Here is a 19,064-nt window from a genome sequence, read left to right as displayed (position 1 = left end):
GCTGTTTTAGACACTGCTTCCATTTCGCCTCACACGTGCTGTGTATATGCATACAATGGAGGTTACACGAGAAGAACAGTATGAAACAATAAACTTTTGTTTTCATTTGAACCTTACAGCTTCTGAAACATACGAAAAGCTTAAGCAAGATTACAGTGAAAGTGTATTACTTCGAGAAACAGTGTTTCGGTGATTCAAAGAATTCAAAGAAGAACGAGTTTCATGCATTAAGCAAGGTGGACCTGGTAATTCGGCCTCTGCTGTGACAGAAAGAAACATCAATACTGCTGCTGTGACTGTCCACGAGGAACGAAGGATAACATTACGTAAACTAAGTGAAGTGTTGGGAATTTCATATGGTAATGTTTCTTTCTTTTTCAATAATGCACGATCACCTCAATATGTCCCGTGTTTGTGCCCGTTGGGTACCACGACTGTTGATTCCGAAACAAGCTTGCTCCGGATGAGGTATATATTTTATGATGAGGTAGATGATTAAAATTATGATGAGGTAGATATTTTTCTTTAAAATATCAAAATTTTACTTCTTTCGAATGAAAGCTGTCATTTCTGGTAACGAGCATTTTGTAAATAAAAACGAATGTAGTTCAAAATCTTCAGGTTGTATGTTAAAATTTCACTACCATCCTACAATGCATTTTACTCGCTACTTTACACATAAAGAATCCAGCCATAAATTCTTACAAAAACCAAGATTTTAATAATGAGACATATGCCTACTTGTCAACATGAACCTTCTCATGAATTCCTCCTTTATTTCACAATTTTCTAAATATGGTAAAACAAAGGAATAGATCAAAGCTCAGGCTTCAAAGCAGGCTAGAATTTTAAAATTCTAAGATAAATAGTTTTTCTGTCTTATTTGAATGAAAGTTGTATGGTACTACAACGACCTACAATTTTAAACCACTGTGCTTCACTAGATATCAGACCGCCGTAAAATCCAAATTGTTGTTAGTAGTCCTTTGTTTTTAAGTTGATTAATGTATCGAGTAAACGATTTAATGTGCGGATTATTTATTTGATTTGCGGATAATCTCTAGTTATGTCTACTCTTATATGAATGGTTCATGCATAAAATTGTGTTATTTTACGTAATTAATTGTATTCCTTTCCAGCTGCTGTCATTAGGTATTTTGATTTTTGCTTCTATTCTGCTTTATAATACGAAAGTAATATCTTCGTTGAATTCGAAAGTCATGTGGGCTCTTGTCCTGGTGATAATCCTTTCTTCGGTCCACTTTCTCACGGGATATCTAGGGGTTTTGGCTGCTGTTTATGGAAGGAAAGAATACCTAATTGCCGTAAGTAACAGCATAATGGTAAATTACTAATGCAATTATGTAAAACGTATAGCATTAACTATTCAGTAGAATTGCTCTTCAGTAGAATTGCGAACTCTGTAGTACGTTACGTCAGACTAAGTTAAAGTTGTACGATTAACACCAACTCATTCTCCAATCAAGAATGGAATGGTCAATGAAGGCGGCTAAAATAGACAATTAACCAATCAAGACGACAAAAACAATTCCGAGATTTCCAGTTAAACTGTTATCTCATTATTCGTATAATTTCTATTTGCTCTGGAAATTCATAAGAACTAGGACCTCATTTCTTCACTATCGCTCGCAACAAGGATTTGTTGCTTGGATAAGCGTTTAGCACCCTTTAAGCACCCTAATTATATGAGATGCGGGACTCAGAAGTTTAAAGTGGAATCAGAACCACCGTAATGCGTTCAAGTTTTAAGTTTCTCTTATTAGGATTCGAATCCTTAATCCCGCGTAAAAAGATGCGCTTAGTCACTGGGTAACACAAGGAAAAAACTTTTTGTTTTGAGAATGACTTTAGTAATGGGCACAAGCCATGGTTTTCACGATTTCTTTCTATCTTTGTCCCAGGAACGCAAACCTTATAGTTATTTGCTTTGAATGATTCGTCGAACAAAAAACTCGGCACCTACTATGACAGATTCAGAGATAACGAGAAGCATTGATTTAGTAAGTCTTCAGTATTTAAGGGGGCGCGGTGGCTCAGTCGTAGAGCGTTCACCTCTTGTGCTTGGGGTCCCGGGTTCGATCCCAGCCCCGCCAAGTGAACTTTGTGCTGGATAAACACCGTGCTCGTGGGTTTTCTCGGGGTTCTCCCGCTTCCTCCCACTTTCTCCATTCCACCATTTCACTCATCTCTCATCATCACCATCTCCTTTAGCCTAACCGGTATAACCGTGGGACGTAAAACTTAAAGATTTTATTGTTTTCTTCAGTATTTAATATTCTGCCCCAAGTACAAGTTGTTAGAAACGAAAACTGCTAATGTTGTCATACAGCAATTTAAAATATTGCAGAAGAGTTCATTAACAAAGGCATGTGTATTTTAGGGGACTTGTAAATCCATCTACTATCCATTTCATAAAGATAGGCCCCTGACTTCGCGGTGCTGCCGTGACGTCCAGTCAAAACTTATATTTCATTGTCATACCTCGTTGAAATTGCTGGAATGTTGTCTTTTCAATACTTAAGATATAAAAAATTTCTTTGTACTATGTAGTGAGAAAAAAATAAAAATTAATGAAAAAGTGCGTATTTTTTCGTACTTTTTTGGTAGATCAATGTTTATAAAGCTATATCTCAGAAAAGAGATCACGTGAAATAATTTCCTGTGTACAGTATGTAGATGCATCCATTAGCTGTAAGATGTGAAAAGTTCAATTTTCATCACTTGATATTTTTTGTGTAATTAAAACAAATGTACGACGCTCTGATCTCCTTTACCATGGTAGGTAGAGAAACGTACAAAACACTGTTTGAAAATGTGGAAGTCTAATGTTCCAAATATTTGGAACTATAAACAAAAAAGGGTTTAGTTGATAGAGTATTTATTTTTTTTAAAAAAATGTTTACTTTAACATATTCTCTGCGTTAAGCGGTGAGCCATGTTGCAACCCAATTTTTAAATTCCCCGCGCTTATATGAAGAAACAGCATACAGTAAGTGGAAGTGCGGCAACGCTGTCGTGCACTGTTGTCGCGTTCAGGAAGCTTGTAGCGCGAAGCCTACTTCATAAGAATGTAATATGAAAAGTATTTATTATAACCTTTCACAACATCATAAAAATATTAATGCATGCACACTTATGTCCAAAATTATTGTTGCTTGTCTATAAATATGTTAGTGTAGGAATATAATTTGATAACGAATTCGTCTGGTATTTCTTATAATTTTAGTATGTGTATAATCGGCAAAGACATGTATGTGGCAAATTTCATGTCAAAAGAGCAGTAAATAAGAACAATAAAACGAAACTAAATTTTTTTTATCCATTTAGGAACATTTTGTTTTACTCATGCTAATTTTCGTATTCTTTTCCTATGAAATTTATTACAAATATACATTTCCCGCAGTCTTGGGAAGTAACGTAACGTAAGTAACGTTTCCTAGTAACGCGTTACATTTTTTCCAAAGTAACTGTAACGGTAACGCGTTACAAACTTTTAAGTAACGTACCTAGTATGCGTTACTTTTTTCGCGTTACATTTCGGATGAGTAACTACAATAAATGTATATTTTTTTTCGGAAACAAATGTTTCTTTCCTGTAAGTGAATTTCTCAGAATGAAACAACCGAGCATGAACTACGTATGTCAGTGGCCAACAGTCACAGACACACAGAGAAACAGATAAGTTCGTAGTGCCACTTGCTGTTTTTTGAAGGTAAGGACAGCCTTAGGGAAATCACGTGTACTGATTGCAAGCACCTGGATGATTTTGTCGTAGATTTTGACAGCTCCAAATCAATACATCCAGTGAGTGAACTAGGAGCACAATGATACCAGTAGTCTATTTTACGTGGGCAGAATTTAAAAGTAAAGTGTCTGAAGTGCCCCGACGGAAAATATTTATCAACAACTAGGGTGCCATAATTAACGATTTACAGTAAGGGGTTAATATGAATAAACTGTGTTCTGATGAGCAGGCCTACTTTATTACTAGAAAATAATTTGCTGATGGTATGTAATATTGGAGTTCTTTCAGATCAGTTTGCTTATCCTAGAGTCCCTTTGATTATAGATTTTGAAACTAGCTTTAAAAAGCATGTATCGATTTTAGAATTACTGGCAAGTTTTGATTCACTACCAGTTCATGTGTTCTCATTTTATTAGGTGTAGTGTAATGTTTCTCTATATTCTGTATTTTTAATTTTACATAACAACTTTGTTATTATTATATAATTAGTTTAGCAGAATAATAATAAGCAACCATTTTTTCTAATGCATAGGGATGAACAGAGTCAAGCTAAAACTCGACTCAACTCGAATTCAAGTCGAGTTTCAAGTCAAGTCAAAGGTAATATCCTCAATTCGAGTTCCGAGCCGATTCAGTTTTTCGCGTCGTTTCGAGTCCAGTCGAGTTTGATAAATGGCTCGTTCGTTTTAAGTCGTCTTGAAATCATGGCCTGATTACACTGGGAAACGAAAGCCATGAGAAATGTAAGCTAAACAGTAATATGGAATAATTTTAGCGTAGCTCACGAGAGGGGACACTGTTCGCACTTGTCTCGTCTTGATAGCGAGACCACAAGAGATTTTTTATAACAAGCTTAGCTCGGCTCAGCTCAACTGAGAACATGGCTCGAGCCGGATCACGTGGTGTGAACCCTCGGCTCGAACTGGCTTAGTAGGGATGAGCCATCTGCTCGGTTCGGCTCAACTGAGTCGAGTCGGTTGGGTGAGCTGTTGGCTCGGCTCACTTCTCGGTTCAGGTCGATAGTAAATGAGCTGGGAGCCGAGCTGCTCGAGTCGTTGACAATTCTAAACCCGGACCGAGCAGTTTTGAAGATATCTGGCCAGTGCCCTACAACTTTTAACAGTGTTCGGCTCGAGCCCGAGTACTCAACCTAGACTCTCAACCCAAAGTCAGAAGCTTGTGAACAATGTCCTTGACTCCTAAACTTCACGACTACCGAGGTTGGCAATCAACTAGTTTTTCAGTATTCAAATACAAAGCGCCTATCTTTCATTTTTATATACAGTGTTGTTATAATTAATAATAATAATAATAATAATAATAATAATAATAATAATAATAATAATAGTATTAATAAAAGTTGTAGTAGTGTCATTGATAATAATTATACTGTCTATGTAATATACTTGAAGAAAGCACTCGAAACTACACACCGGATTTGGCTCGACTCGACTCGAAACTCGACCCCAATTCGAGTCGAGTTGGATGAAATTTTTCCAGTCGAGTTCTCGGGTCGAGCTCAAAGATGTCTGTTTCTAGTCGAATCGAGTTTCAAAGAAAACTCACTCGAACTCGCTCGTGTCCATCTCTACGAGTAACGCAGTATGGCATATTATCAATGTTACATTATACGAAAATGTTCATATATCAAGTAAAAATTTTTCCTTGTATTTACATAAAGCGATTCAGAACGTGCAATAATAATAATAATAATAATAATAATAATAATAATAATAATAATAATAATAATAATAATAATAATAATAATAATAATAATAATAATAGCGGTAGTAATAGTAGTACGGAAAATTGAAGTCATAATTTTTTTCACATTTTTAAAGTTTCGGACCTAAAAGTAACGCGTTAGTAACGCGTTACTTTCGAAGTAAAGTAATAGTTACTTTTTTGGTGCAAGTAACGCGTTACTAACGCGTTACATTTTAAGAGAAAGTAAAGTAACTTGTAACGCGTTACATTTTTACAAGTAACTTACCCAACACTGATTTCCCGACTCTACATATAGTATCAGTATTAAAAGTACCCTGCAAAATCATTATCAAATTATATTCTTACAAGAAGACAGTTATAGATATGCGACAATAATTTTGGACATGAGTGTACACATCTCAATGTAATCGAAATAAAACTTTGAAGAAACGCATCCAAAAACTCATCTCTAATCTACTTACTTCACTCACTTTCGTCATGGCTTTGTTGACTCATCGCTGCTCCTGCTATAACCTGACCAGGATAGCTGTGCGGTTTTGGGAGGATGGCGCTGCTGTTGTGTTTACATCAGTTTCTTGGCGAGCGCGGTGGGACAGGGGAGCGGAGAGTTTAACTTTGCAGTGTATCCAACGGTTTTTTAAAGTTGCAGTTTAGATGTTGTGCATAGTCTAATCTCTGTACGCTTAATAAAAAACGCCGTAACTTATGTATGTATTGTAGTGAACCATCCCTGAAGTAATGCAGATGTGTTTATGAATGGAAATTACCAATTTAAGAACAACATAGCACAGTTGACAATTCAGTGAGCTTCTACCGTGTATTAAGCAGATTGTATAAAAATTGATTACGTTTTATTCGATTTCATTATAAAACATTAGCAGCCTGTAAAACGCAGGAATGACAATGTCAGTGACTAAAAGATTAATTTTGGGTTGATAGCTTAGAGTTTTGCGCAATATCTTGTAACTGTAAGTTTAAATCAAGTTAAGGTTAATGCTCATGGTGCTGCTGTTTAAGTGTATGTTTATCGATTGACAAATAAATTATTTTTTCGAGTTTTAGCCAGGGAGAAATCTCGAAACGTTTCCTCTCGAGAACTGTGAAAGTCCTTTCCACTGGTCTATTGGCCAGCGCATGTGCTTTTATTGTATGTGGTTCTGGGTTTGATTTCCATTGAGAGAACAAAATTTAATTTTACAGTCCTTCACTCTCAAATAATCATCTGTCTCCTCTAGCATAAACAACATAATCATGGGACGTTAAAATAAAGAAATTTCATTTTTTTGTTCGAGAAATGTGAACCCTTTGGGGGAAAAGGAGGTGAAGAAATTTTTCCTTCATTTTTTAAAGATTTATGGGATTGGATAGCTTGCCTTTAGGGATTGATTTGTACAATTTGGTTCAGTGCACCCTTCTTTTAGGATCATTATAGAAATCCAGCCCTTTGGTAGAGTTCGAATAAAAGTATTGATAAAACATCAGCGTATGGGTAGTGTAAGAGTAAGTATCATTGCTTCAGCGCACAATAAATTTTATTTGAGGAAAGAAAATACCTCTGGACTAACTCTGAATTTCTCTCAGGGTTTAGCTATCAGGTCACAAAGAATTAAATCTACTAACTGTTTTCACACACAATATAATTTTGAAACTTGGGAGTCTAGTGTTATATTTGTGTCTGTAGTATATAATAATGCTGATACGTTATTCTGTTGAACATCTTAGTTCCCGGCTATTTGAAGCGATCGCAAAGCGCATTTATTGCTCCTGCGTATGCTTGAAATACGCTGACCATGTATTTAAATCTGAGCGGCTAAACATGAACGCGAAAGCAATAAAATCGCTGAAAAAACGTCGGCTCGAGCGTATTTGGTGCAGGTCGGAACAATAGACCGCCTGCTGTTTAAAAGATTTCAAAAGGAAGGACAGAAAGGAAAGACGTGTTGCCAGGCAAGGGGATTGTAGCAAGAAACAGCTGCTTGGAAGACGCTTTGTGCAGAGAATGGAACTCTGCTATTATAAAGTATGTGTGTGTATAACAAAATAAAATTCACAAAAATAGAAGGAAATTCCGAAAAATTAGCTAATCACAGAAAAATCTATATAACACAATAGGGTGATTTCTCGTGATACACTTGATTGACAGTTAGCTGATGCCATGGTAATCTATAAGCAAAATATTTGGCTTTAGGCAAAAGATGAAACAACGAAATAACTTGAATTTGAGCCCCTATCTCCGAAGCTCGAACTCCACCCCCAAACAGATAACCACAAGTGTAATCACAAAGAGAAATTTTCAGTTGTGTTTGAAAACGTGTCCTGTGTACATATCCAGTCATGGCTAGTGTGTTTAACACAGAGGCGTTTATAATCGAATTACAAAATAGGCCATGCCTGTATGATTTAAGAGATCCGAACTACATGAATCGTGACTTAAAAATGTGGAGAGAAGTGGCTGCGATATTTGTTCCAGACTGGGAGGGAATGGAACGGAATTCTCAGAATGAAGAAGGTAAGAATATTCTTATTTTATGATTTCATTTAATACTGTTAAGTAGAGCTACATCGAGCCAAATTGATGTTCACTATGAATAATAATAATAATAATAATAATAATAATAATAATAATAATAATAAATACTTTGTTAAAGTAGTGCCAACTTCCAATATACCTAATATATACCAAACCTTAAGGCGCAACAGTCCGAAAGGGCCAGGGTCGCCTATGCGTCATTTTATGGGGTGGATGATGGAACAATTGCCCTTAGATAGTCTAAGCCATAGATGTGTGCACAGTAGAAAGGCGGAAAATGCCACCTCTAATAGTTTGGTACTTAGGTATATCGAAAATGTTTTAAACAGCAAAGACCATAATTTTAAATTGAGATTCAATACATCTTATTCTCTTTCCAGTCTTTGAAATGACCGAAAAACTACGTTGCCAAATTATTTCGAAATTTAGTTTTGTAAAACAAACACAATGTTTCAGTTTCCAGACATTTCTTTCCATGCAGCTTAGAAATATTCCTGGGAAAGATATGTTTATTTTATTTTATTTATTTATTTTAACTGTAACTGCTCGTGTTTTATCAACTTTGTTCTGAAACTGAAAATAAGGTGCTAAAATTGGTAGAGAGTAGGAATTTCAGAAGAAGCCAAAATCATGAGAGGAAAAAAATTAAAAGATTAAACCAGAGAATTGGTTAAAAATATCATGATGTAAATTTTATACTTGGTGGCTTGGAATTTAGCGGTCCTTTCAGCACCGAAGCTATACAAGATGTGAACCTACAGTTTAAGGTGGAATCTAAACTACCTTTATGCGCTGAAACTTTTCAACGATCTCCCACAGGATTCGAATCCGGAACCCCATTCTCCAAAGGCACGTGCATAGCTAGTAAAGTATAAAGTAGTGTAAATGTTGGAATTTATTGATTGGGGTCTAATATTTGTTTTCGATACAGAGGATATCTTTAAAAAAAATGCCTCTTGCTTCGTCTCTTTCGACTATATCAGCGAGGCTTCATTAGACGTGAACTACAGCTCAACGTGGGACCCTAACCACATAACCTTCTGCCTAGAATCGAATCCAGGTCTACCACTTCTGGCGCGGGAAATGAAAAGAAAAGACCTGGAAACCCTGACTGGCTCATAGTATGATTTACAACTTTGGTGAAACTAAAATTACCGTGTAGCCACTTAGGCCGCGTTCGCTGTGGGGGGTAACGCTTTGTCGACAAGCCTAGTACTTAAAGGTATTTGTCGATTGACTTCAGAGTACTGAGTTTAGCCCTTAAACACAAGTTGCCTATAGTTCAAACATATCAGATGTACGGTCTTGTTTAATAAAACCTGCTCCTCCCTGTCCTCTATCTGAAAAGTCCTATATTGTTATTCACATATGAAATTCAAAGACAAAGTTAATCATCTTTATTCAGTTGTATTTTTATTTCAAGTGTACGTATTAAAATGCGCTACGCATGGTTGCAAGAGGTCGGGTGGCTTTTTTAAAAAAATACTGAACTGACATATCTAACATTGGCACTCATCTTCTTTATAAATTGATGTAAGAAACGGCCGATTGATTTCCAGCCAATTACTTCATCACCGGTATCTTTGAGCAATGAGATAACAATGGAAGACAAACTTCGTTCTTTTCAAACTTGATACTTTGAAAAACTTATGAAAGTGGTTTTGTTATTCAAATACATATTCGCTCTAATCAATTTCAGAAGTAACATTAATCTTAGGAATAAAGTAATGGCTGTAAGAGTTACCCTGAAAATGTATTTTGTATGTTTTCTTTTTTACGTAATTCAGAGAGTTTGTCTGATGGAGTTGTAAGGAACCTTCAATTATCAGGCACCCCATTTTGATCGCTTCCCCTCCGCCGTCAATGCAACACTTCTAACCGTCTCCCCAGGGGCCCTGTGTCTACCCTGATTGAGATGGTACATAAAAATAACTTTGTCTAATCTCTGTAATTATTTAAAATGGTTTATTTTTTTTTTTAAAAAAAACGATATTTGTGTCACATTTTGAAAACTTTATTTGAAAGTTTTCAAAATGTGGCAGAAATATTTTTTTAAATTACTAAACCATGCTAAATAATGACAGAGATTAGACGAAATTATCTTTGTGTACCATCTCAATCAGGGGGTGGACCCAGGACCCCTGGGGAGACGGTTAGGAGTGTGGCGGTGAAAGATTATCAGTTCTCTCACCAAATTTTTGAAGTGCATCCGAATATGATGTCAATTCAAAAGAATTTTCTTACTCAAAACCCCGATCGCTCCGCCCCTGACTTGAGCATATGCGTGAAGTGGTGGTATTACGAACAAGACAGAAAGAACTGTGATAGATGATTACAGAACTGTGATAGATTGATTACAAGTAGTCCGGTTAGAAACACTGCTGCTTGCATTTTAGTTCCAAAACCGGCCGCCCGCACTCGTTCGCTGGTTGTGTTATATCTTCCCTAATATTTATAAACAATGGCTCCATTTCTACCTCAAGATCTATCAGTATACACACTCTACAGCTTACGAACATGTTAAAGGTTAAAAAGAAATGTAGCCCTACTTCTCACCTTGGCAATCATGTGTTCACCCAAGTTCTGCGATCAATTCCCCTGCCGAATGTAACACAGAATGAGTCCTTTGTTTTCTTTCAACGAAAGTAAACAATGCAATGAGTAGGTGACGAGGGCTGTATTTGCGTCTAATCACGTCGCACTGATTAAATCTTCAACACTTCCCTTCGGTTCGTAGGCGTCAAAAACTTCCACACACACTCACATCATATGGGTTCATTGCAATGAAACGACGAATGGGCATTTATATTTTTGTGAGTATATCTTGTGCTTTTTGATTGAAAAAAAATGGATATTCCTTCACGAGCGGCGATATTACAAAAAGAAGAGGCAAAATGTTTAGCGATAATGAAATTGCAGAACTGATGAATGACTCCGACTCAGACGGTTATGAGTTAGTAATTAATAGTAAGGTCATTGATTATTTTGTGCTCAGTGGCGTATCCGGGAGTGAACAAGATAGTAACTCTGTTTCAAGTAAACCTGAAGCTGCGCCGAAAAAAAAAACGCGTCATTCCTATTCAAAGGCAGATTCTAATGTAGCTTGGAGCTCTTAGATCTGAAAACAGATTTTCTGTGAAGTGTAAACTCAATATTACATATCAACTAAGGTTGTATCATATAATAAACTTTGTGCGTGTTTTTGTTTCTGTGCAAGTGTACTTTGTACTGCGTGCAATAAGTAAAAAACTGACAAAAAGCAACAAATTTTCGAGGACCATCACATGCAAATCCAAACAAGATAAGAGTTTGCTTTTCTAATTTTGAACACTTGGTACATTTACTGTATATCCTGTTAATTTCTAAGAAATTGGTTTAAATCTATGGAGACATTACATTTTAAAAATATCTCTAAAAAGTGCCGGACAGTTTGCGTGACAAGTTTAAATACCCGTCCGGCTGAGAGTCTATACGCGCCAGGAAAATGTGGCAACGTAACACTCCGTATAAACTGCGATAGCGAAGGGCGCAAAGCAGAAATAATCATCATGTCATATTTGTGATTGTTTATCTTTTAAAACAAGTCAAAACAGTTTGGTTGAAAAAGCTATTTTAAGATCTTTCTAAAAGTTTTTTCAGATTGTTAATACACCGCAGCAATTCAGAGATAATGATGTCTCACTTTTTACTGAATAACAAGAAAATTACTACGTGTTGAGTAATGAAATTTTCAGAACTTACAGGTAATAGATGCACCTACATATCGTGCACAGGAAATTATTTCATGTTATCTCATTTCCAAGATATAGTCCTATAAACATTGATTTACCAAAAAAGTACGAAAAAATACGCACTTTTTCATTAATTTCTATTTTTTCCTCACTACACAGTACAAAGAAAATTTGTATGTCTTAAGTATTGAAAAGACAACATTCCAACAATTCCAACGAGGTACGACAATGCAGTATAAGTTTTGACTGGACGTCACGCCAGCACCGCGAAGTCAGGGGTCTATCTTTATGAAATGGATAGTAGAGTAACTGTTGGACACCATTGCGTAACATTGAGAGTCGCAGATCAGATGTTGCAGATAAGCTCCTTTGTGGCTATATGGCTAACGTACATGTTTCACATTAAGGAAATCTGAGTTCAACTCCCGGCGGTAGTTGATGTGGTTCGGATTCCACGTTAAACTGTTTGTCCACGTCTCGTAGCCTTGCTACTAAAAAAAGTGCTGAATCCAAATCAAACCAAAACTAAACCAGAAGTTATAGACATCAAAGGTAGGATAATGATCAAACCACTATGGAGAAATAGAAAATGATATCGCAAACGAAAAGGCGTTTCAACAGGCAGTCTGTCTATAAGGCCCAATGAGTCAGGCTCTTCAGTAGTGTTATAGTTGTTGAATGAGCGTAGAAATATATATATGCATTATGTGATCAAAAGTATCCAGATGCCCCCCAAAACACGTTTTTCATATTAGGTGCATTGTGCTGCCACCTACTGTCAGGTACTAATTATCAGCAACCTCAGTAGTCATTAGACATCGTGAGAAAGCAGAATGGGGCGCTCCGCGGAACTCATGGACTTCGAACGTGGTCAGGTGATTGGGTGCCACTTGTGTCAGAAATATGTACGCGAGATTTCCACACTCCTAAACATCCCTAGGTCCACTGTGTCTGATGTGATAGTGAAGTAAAAATGTGAAGGGACACATACAGCACAAAAGCGTACAGGTCGACCTCCTCTGTTGACTGACAGAGACCGCCGACAGTTGAAGAGGGTCGTAAAGTGTAATAGGCAGACATCTATCCAGACCATCACACAGGAATTCCAAACTGTATCAGGTTCCACACCAAGAACTATGACAGTTCGGCGTCAGGTGATAAAACTTGGGTTTCATGGTCGAGCGTCTGCTCATAAGCCACACATCACGCTGGTAAATGCCAAACGACGCTTCGTTTGGTGCAAGGAGTGTAAACATTGGACGATTGAACAGTGGAAAAACGTTGTGTGGAGTGACGAATCACGGTACACAATGTGGTGATCCGATGGCAGGGCAGGTATGGCGAATGCCCGGTGAACGTCGTCTGTCAGCGTGTGTAGTGCCAACAGTAAAATTCGGAGGTGGTGGTATGGTGTGGTCATGTTTTTCTTGAAGGGGGCATGCTCCCCTTGTTGTTTTGCGTGGCACTCTCACAGTGCAGACCTACATTGATGTTTTAAGCACCTTCTTGCTTCCCACTGTTGAAGAGCGATTCGGGGATGGCGATTGCATCTTTCAACACGATCGAGCACCTGTTCATACTGCATGACCTGTGGCGGAGTGGTTACACGACCGTAATATCCCTGTAATGAACTGGCCTGCACAGAGTCCTGACTTGAATCCAATAGAACACCTGTGGGATGTTTTGGAACCTACATCGATACCTCTCCTCAGCAGCACTCCGTGAAGAATGTGCTACCATTCCTCAAGAAACCTTCCAGCACCTGATTAAAAGTATGCCTGCGAGAGTGGAAGCTGTCATCAAGGCTAAGGGTGGGCCAAAACCATATTGAATTTCAGCAATACCGATGGAGGGCGCCACGAACTTGTAAGTCATTTTCAGCCAGGTGTCCGGATACTTTTGATCACATAGTATATATATATATATATATATATATATATATATATATATATATATATATATATATATATATATATATATATATATAAAACTACATGAGCTGACATAAATTATTGAGCATTTCCTCTAGGGCTACAATGATTAAATTTGGTATGATTGTAGCTTTCCGGAACTAACCGATAGGAAAATTGCGAAAAGTGAATATTTTTAATTTTTAGGGGGTTTAAAGAGGGGATGAAGAATTTCCCCATGTTATTTAAATGGGCCTTTTTTTAGGACCTATCGTCTCATATTTTAGGTACTTAAAATTGGAATAAAAACTAGAAATTCGGTATGCTTGTGCATTTTCGTTAGCACTACCTAAGTAAATCAGTAAAAATTAAAAAATCCAACTTTGGAGTGGTTTTATAGGGAACTGAAAAATCTTTCCCATGTTATTTATATGGAACACCTTTTACACCCCCATATTATTGGGCACTTCCTGTAGGGTTACAATGATTAAATTTGACATGATTGTAGCTTTTCGGGACTAACCGATAGAAAAATTGCCAAAAGTGAATATTTTTAATTTTTAGGGGATTTAAAGGAGAGGTAAAGAAATTCACCATGTTATTTCAATGGGCATTTTTTGGACCTATAATCTCATATTTTAGGTACTTGGAATTGAAATAAAAACTTGAAATTCGGTATGCTTATACGTTTTTGTTAGCGTTAACTAAGTAAATAGCTAAAAATAAAAATTTCCAACTGTAGAGTGGTCTTATGGGGAACTGAAAAATCTTCCCATGTTATTTACTGTATATGGGATATCTTCCACACCCCAAAATGTTTAGGGACTTCCGGCAGGACTAAAATGATGAAATTTCGTAAGAGTGTAGCCTTCCGGGACTAACGTACAGGAAAATTGCCAAAAGTGAATATTTTTAGTTTTTAAGGGGTCTAAAGGGGGGATGAAGAAATCCCCATGTTATTTAAATGGGCGTTTTCTTAAGATACAAAATCTTATCTTTTAAATAGTTGAAATAGGAAAAAAAACTTGAAATTTGGTAGAATTGTGGATTTAAGAGGTGCGAGGCCGTAGGCCGAGTAAACGTGAGGATTAGGGGGCGAAGCCCCCAGCTGTGCCAAATTCAGGAAATGTGATTAAAGAGCAAATGCACAAAATTCACTCTTGATGCAAAGGCTGATACCTAAGAGATGCGAGGCCGTAGGCCGAGCATATGGGGGGGCTTGGGGGCGGAGCCCCCAGCTAACCAAAGGCTAATATATATATACAGCTCTGCTTGCGTTATGGTTATAATCTCCCTCTGAGCTAAATAAAATAGTTTTGAAAGTTTCTCGTCATTGAAGATTAACGGGAAATGCTATACGATTGCACGTGATTCTCTCCGGGCATAAATACGACTCTCCCGTCTCTAAGAGATGCAAAATCAAACATCTCTTTGTTTGTTGCTTGGACGAGCGATCAAAAAGGATTTTCCAACTTGAAACATCTATAAGAATAAAAAAGAAACATGAAAGTAGCATTGTTCATACCAACAATGCGTTCAAACCTTAGGAATCTAGTTAACATTGCATCCTAAATGAACAACAATAATAAGATGTCTCTAAAAACATAATTGTTCATAAGGAAAGATATACATTATTAAAAAGGATAATGATCAGTTTGAAATTTTGTGACACCCATGAACTAGACTTGAGGGGCCACGAGATTGAAGGTCTTGTAATTAGGGGGAGGGAGTTAGTTTCCTATACTGAAAATTTAGATAGTGCATTTGACAGTCGTTTGAATAATTTTACCATGGACAGAAACACATCTATAACAATTCAAAATGAACTGTTCAAAGCAATATTTTCGTGCATCTAGACGAAATTGGTAGGAATATATTAAACGAGTTTATTTTGTATTAGTACAAGGAAATAAAACAGCCGATGTAACGTTAACATCTCGGTTTCTCATAACTTGGAGATATGTAAATCAGTGCAAACCTTTAGAAAAATTTCTTCGTTTCCTTACTGTTACCATGTGTAGGATACTTACAGATAATGTAATTGTTTATAAAGGAGCTTCACAGTCTTATCAGTTCTGTTCCAATGATGCTGTAGTAGTGTCAGATCTTCTAATGATTCTTTTGGAATATATGTTCACTATTATACACCAATTATATTTGATTGTGAAAGGCTTGTGTTCAACAATTAGTCAGATCCAAAATATAGCAGTCTTAATCAGAGACTTATGCCATGAATGTCTCCCGTCAGTATGTGAAACGAGATGGAATTGCAATTCAAGTCATGTCGTTAATGAAAATTAAAAACGAGTTGATTCAAGTTCGAGAACATTTGAAATGAAGTGCGTTGAGACGACACTAAACAAATACTAAAAGAAACTGCTAGTGTATGATGAATTATTGATTTCTTGATCTTCTTTTCATTTGGTCCATACACAAAATGTACTTTTCAACAGAGTTTCCCAACGTTTCTGATGTCAAGCCTTGTAGCAACAGCTAATTCTTCGTGCACCATCGTTAACTCAAAAATATTTTTTGAAAACAAAGTACTTTACATACCATAAAAATGAAGTATAAAATTGCAGTTTTATAACAAAAATGTGTCATTAATGATAACACAATACTGTTATAAATGGAGATATTTGAAATAAATACAATCGTACTAGTTAGGTCTAATGTGAATTCAATACTCAGATCATACAATGATGGGTAACGGTGTTTCTCAGACACCAACTTCCGTATATCTGGATCAAAAGTGAATAATTTTAGACGTAGATTTGGCTCCACGTGAGGAATCTTCCTGCATGGGTTTTTCATATGTATGTAATAAGAAAATGTCTTGCACGTAGCTGCAAATGTCTTACAATCCTTTTGAGAATTCCAGGATAGACAATTTAGGCTGGAATCAAAACAATAGTAAGAAAATAGTAGTTTGAACGTTAAATCACATGACAGCTAGATAAGTTCTTTTTCTTCGGTAGAATGAAGTCCATATTCCAAGTGTAGGAAGGCAGTTTTCATCAGATCATTTTTTTCTTAAAAATCGGAAAATACAGACATTGTTAAGAAGCCAATGTCGTCAAATGTTCAATTATAGTTTCAGAAACATCAACAGAAATGGCTGGCGTTGACTGAAAGCAATGAAATCACTCCGCATGTAAAACGAATCTCATTTTCCTTTCTTCAAACGGTTGCATCACAAATTTAAGTTCTTGATTGCACAGAAAACAAGTGTAACTTGAAGAATGGAGTTAAAAATATTCAAGACTTAAAATGCTCGCTTATTAAACGTGAGGCAAGAGCCATGTGTAATCGTTTAACTTGGGCATTAATTCAAATTATAATTAATTAATATTAATTCTCCGCGAAGTTCAAACAATAGCGACAAAATTTTATCCCAAGACAACCAAGAGATTTGTGAGTACAATAATAACTGTTTCTAATCACTTACTACTTCATTACAATGAACACAAACTTGCAGGCTCTTAACAAGTTTAGCCTTAATAAAATTCATAGTTTTTACTGCCTCATCAAGAACTGTTTTCATTTTCGACAACATACGATGTGCCACTTGTCTAGCTTATAGTTTGAATGCATATGTTGAACCAGATGCTCCTTGAGAATTAATAGCCTTAGGTTTTGATGTTTTTTAATATATCTTTCAGTCTTAGTAATTTTATTATTTCTTTTTTCTTTTCTGTTTCTATTCGTTTCAATTGGTCGAAAGGTAGATAATGTATAGTGGAAAAGAGAATTTCCTAACACCCTGTTGTTATATAATAGTTATAGATCAATGTGTTGAAGGATATCCGTTGCTTGTGCCTGTTTCTTATGCAACCAATAATGTTTTCACAACAGGGCTGGACAATTTTTACATCAGGGTATACACTGTCTTATAATACAATTTTGAATCATACAGACACTTCTCGTTCCAAAATGTATTTACGTTCAAAAAAGAAACCGTCTAGGCTTTACTTGTTTCTCATGTTACATACCGTCTAGGCTTTAGCATAATGGAGTATTACATCAATCACACTGAGGTAAAATTTTGATATAGACGCTACTATTTATCGCAGCAAGATGATAAATGCTACTTGACTTAGACTTTTTTCAGCATTATATTATGTCATGTAACGAAATTGACTGGTACTTTAAAATACATCTTTCCCCTCTATACCAGGTACTAATGTTTGTTTTAATAAGAAACAAAGTCTGTTTGATATTCATATAGGGACCTTCTGAAATACTAACCTTATGTAAGGAATATATTCTCTCTGTTTTTCCAATTGAAATGTAAATTCTACAATATTATTACAGCCTAACGGGGAAAATGTCTAAAGATGAGACATATATCAATCAATAGAACTTATTGAGATGATCTTCCACATTGTATCTATGAATGTGGAAGATCATGCGTAGCGTAACTTTCGAGAAATGGAGGAATGGGAATTTTTATAAACCTAAAAATTCATGAGAAAGAATTGAATTTTCCCTGGCGACGTGAATTTAGTAAGTTTTCTCGGGCTATCAACCAGGTGAAGGTATTGATATCCGAAGTTCCGAATGCAGACAATCACATTCATCTTCAGGGATTGTAATGAAGATGCTCTGAAGATGAAGCCTCTTCATTCGTAGCCACAACAACAGCCAATCAGGAGTCACCTTATATACATGTTCACGGCTGATATAATCCAAGGAAGACGTACAGAGAAGAGCTCCTTTGTTCATATTACCTGCGGCAGAGAAGATCTCACCGGCCGAATTAAGTTTCATCAGCAAAAGGAAGATAGTGTGACACATCACCAAACCTTGCGGTGTTAACTGAGGTGCTTTCAAAATCATAAACACAGAAAAGAAACAAAGAGAACTTAAAAAAACACAGCATCTTACACACACACAAATACAACCGAGAGAAATAGTATTACATTACGTCGGTGCGTCCCCCTATTGTGGACCAAGATTCGCACTGACCATATAAGTTTGACAGGCTTTGCCGACAGTCGACTGATGTAGATGCAATATATTGCTCTTGGAGTGCTGTAGAAAAAAAAAAAACACAAATTAGAGACAAAACAGTCGCTTTTAGGCTCAAAATTCTAAATTAGTACTTCGGTTCTTCTCACAGCCAAACCATCAGATAAAAAAAAAAACGTTCGATGCCGAAGAAGAACAGAACTAAGAAGGAGGAGGAGAAGAAGACCCTATCATGGAGAAGTCCACAAACCAAGAACTTCAATAGCAGCAGCATTCAGAACTAGTTGAATGCCTCGCAGCTGATCCTGAGGCAGACGTGACTCAGAGTGAACTGTAATTGATACCGTATTAATGTACTCAGTGGCTCTACTTTTAGGACTCACGAAAACATCATGAGGCACATAAAGAAGAAGACGGGCACTTACGGG

The 19,064-nt window shown here is 36.5% G+C and overlaps 2 protein-coding genes across 4 annotated transcripts in view; one reads left to right on the top strand and one right to left on the bottom strand.

Moving 5' to 3' along the window:
• LOC145662076 (uncharacterized) overlaps positions 1 to 6,025 on the bottom strand; it is a 90,759-nt gene extending 84,734 nt beyond the window's left edge. The window contains exon 1 of one of the 2 annotated variants that reach the window (XM_081727414.1): positions 5,956 to 6,025. In XM_081727414.1, coding sequence (XP_081583540.1) covers positions 5,956 to 5,973 — 18 coding nt within the window. In that variant the 5' untranslated portion in view covers positions 5,974 to 6,025. The remainder of the gene's footprint in view (positions 1 to 5,955) is intronic. The other variant, XM_081727416.1, reaches the window with a different exon arrangement.
• Positions 1 to 19,064, top strand: part of LOC145662075 (leukocyte surface antigen CD53-like) — a 101,804-nt gene that overhangs the window by 8,671 nt on the left and 74,069 nt on the right. The window contains exon 2 of one of the 2 annotated variants that reach the window (XM_081727412.1): positions 1,140 to 1,325. The exons of the other annotated variant lie outside the window; for it this stretch is intronic. Within the exon in view, the coding sequence (XP_081583538.1) occupies positions 1,140 to 1,325 (186 nt within the window). The remainder of the gene's footprint in view (positions 1 to 1,139; positions 1,326 to 19,064) is intronic. 2 annotated transcript variants of the gene reach the window in all.

This window comes from Thermobia domestica, chromosome 10 (assembly GCF_964235325.1).
Source record: "Thermobia domestica chromosome 10, izTheDome1.hap1.1, whole genome shotgun sequence".
NCBI classification, from domain to species: Eukaryota; Metazoa; Arthropoda; class Insecta; order Zygentoma; family Lepismatidae; genus Thermobia; species Thermobia domestica.
Note: the sequence above shows the minus strand (reverse complement) of the source record. Positions and strands in the feature narration are given on the sequence as shown.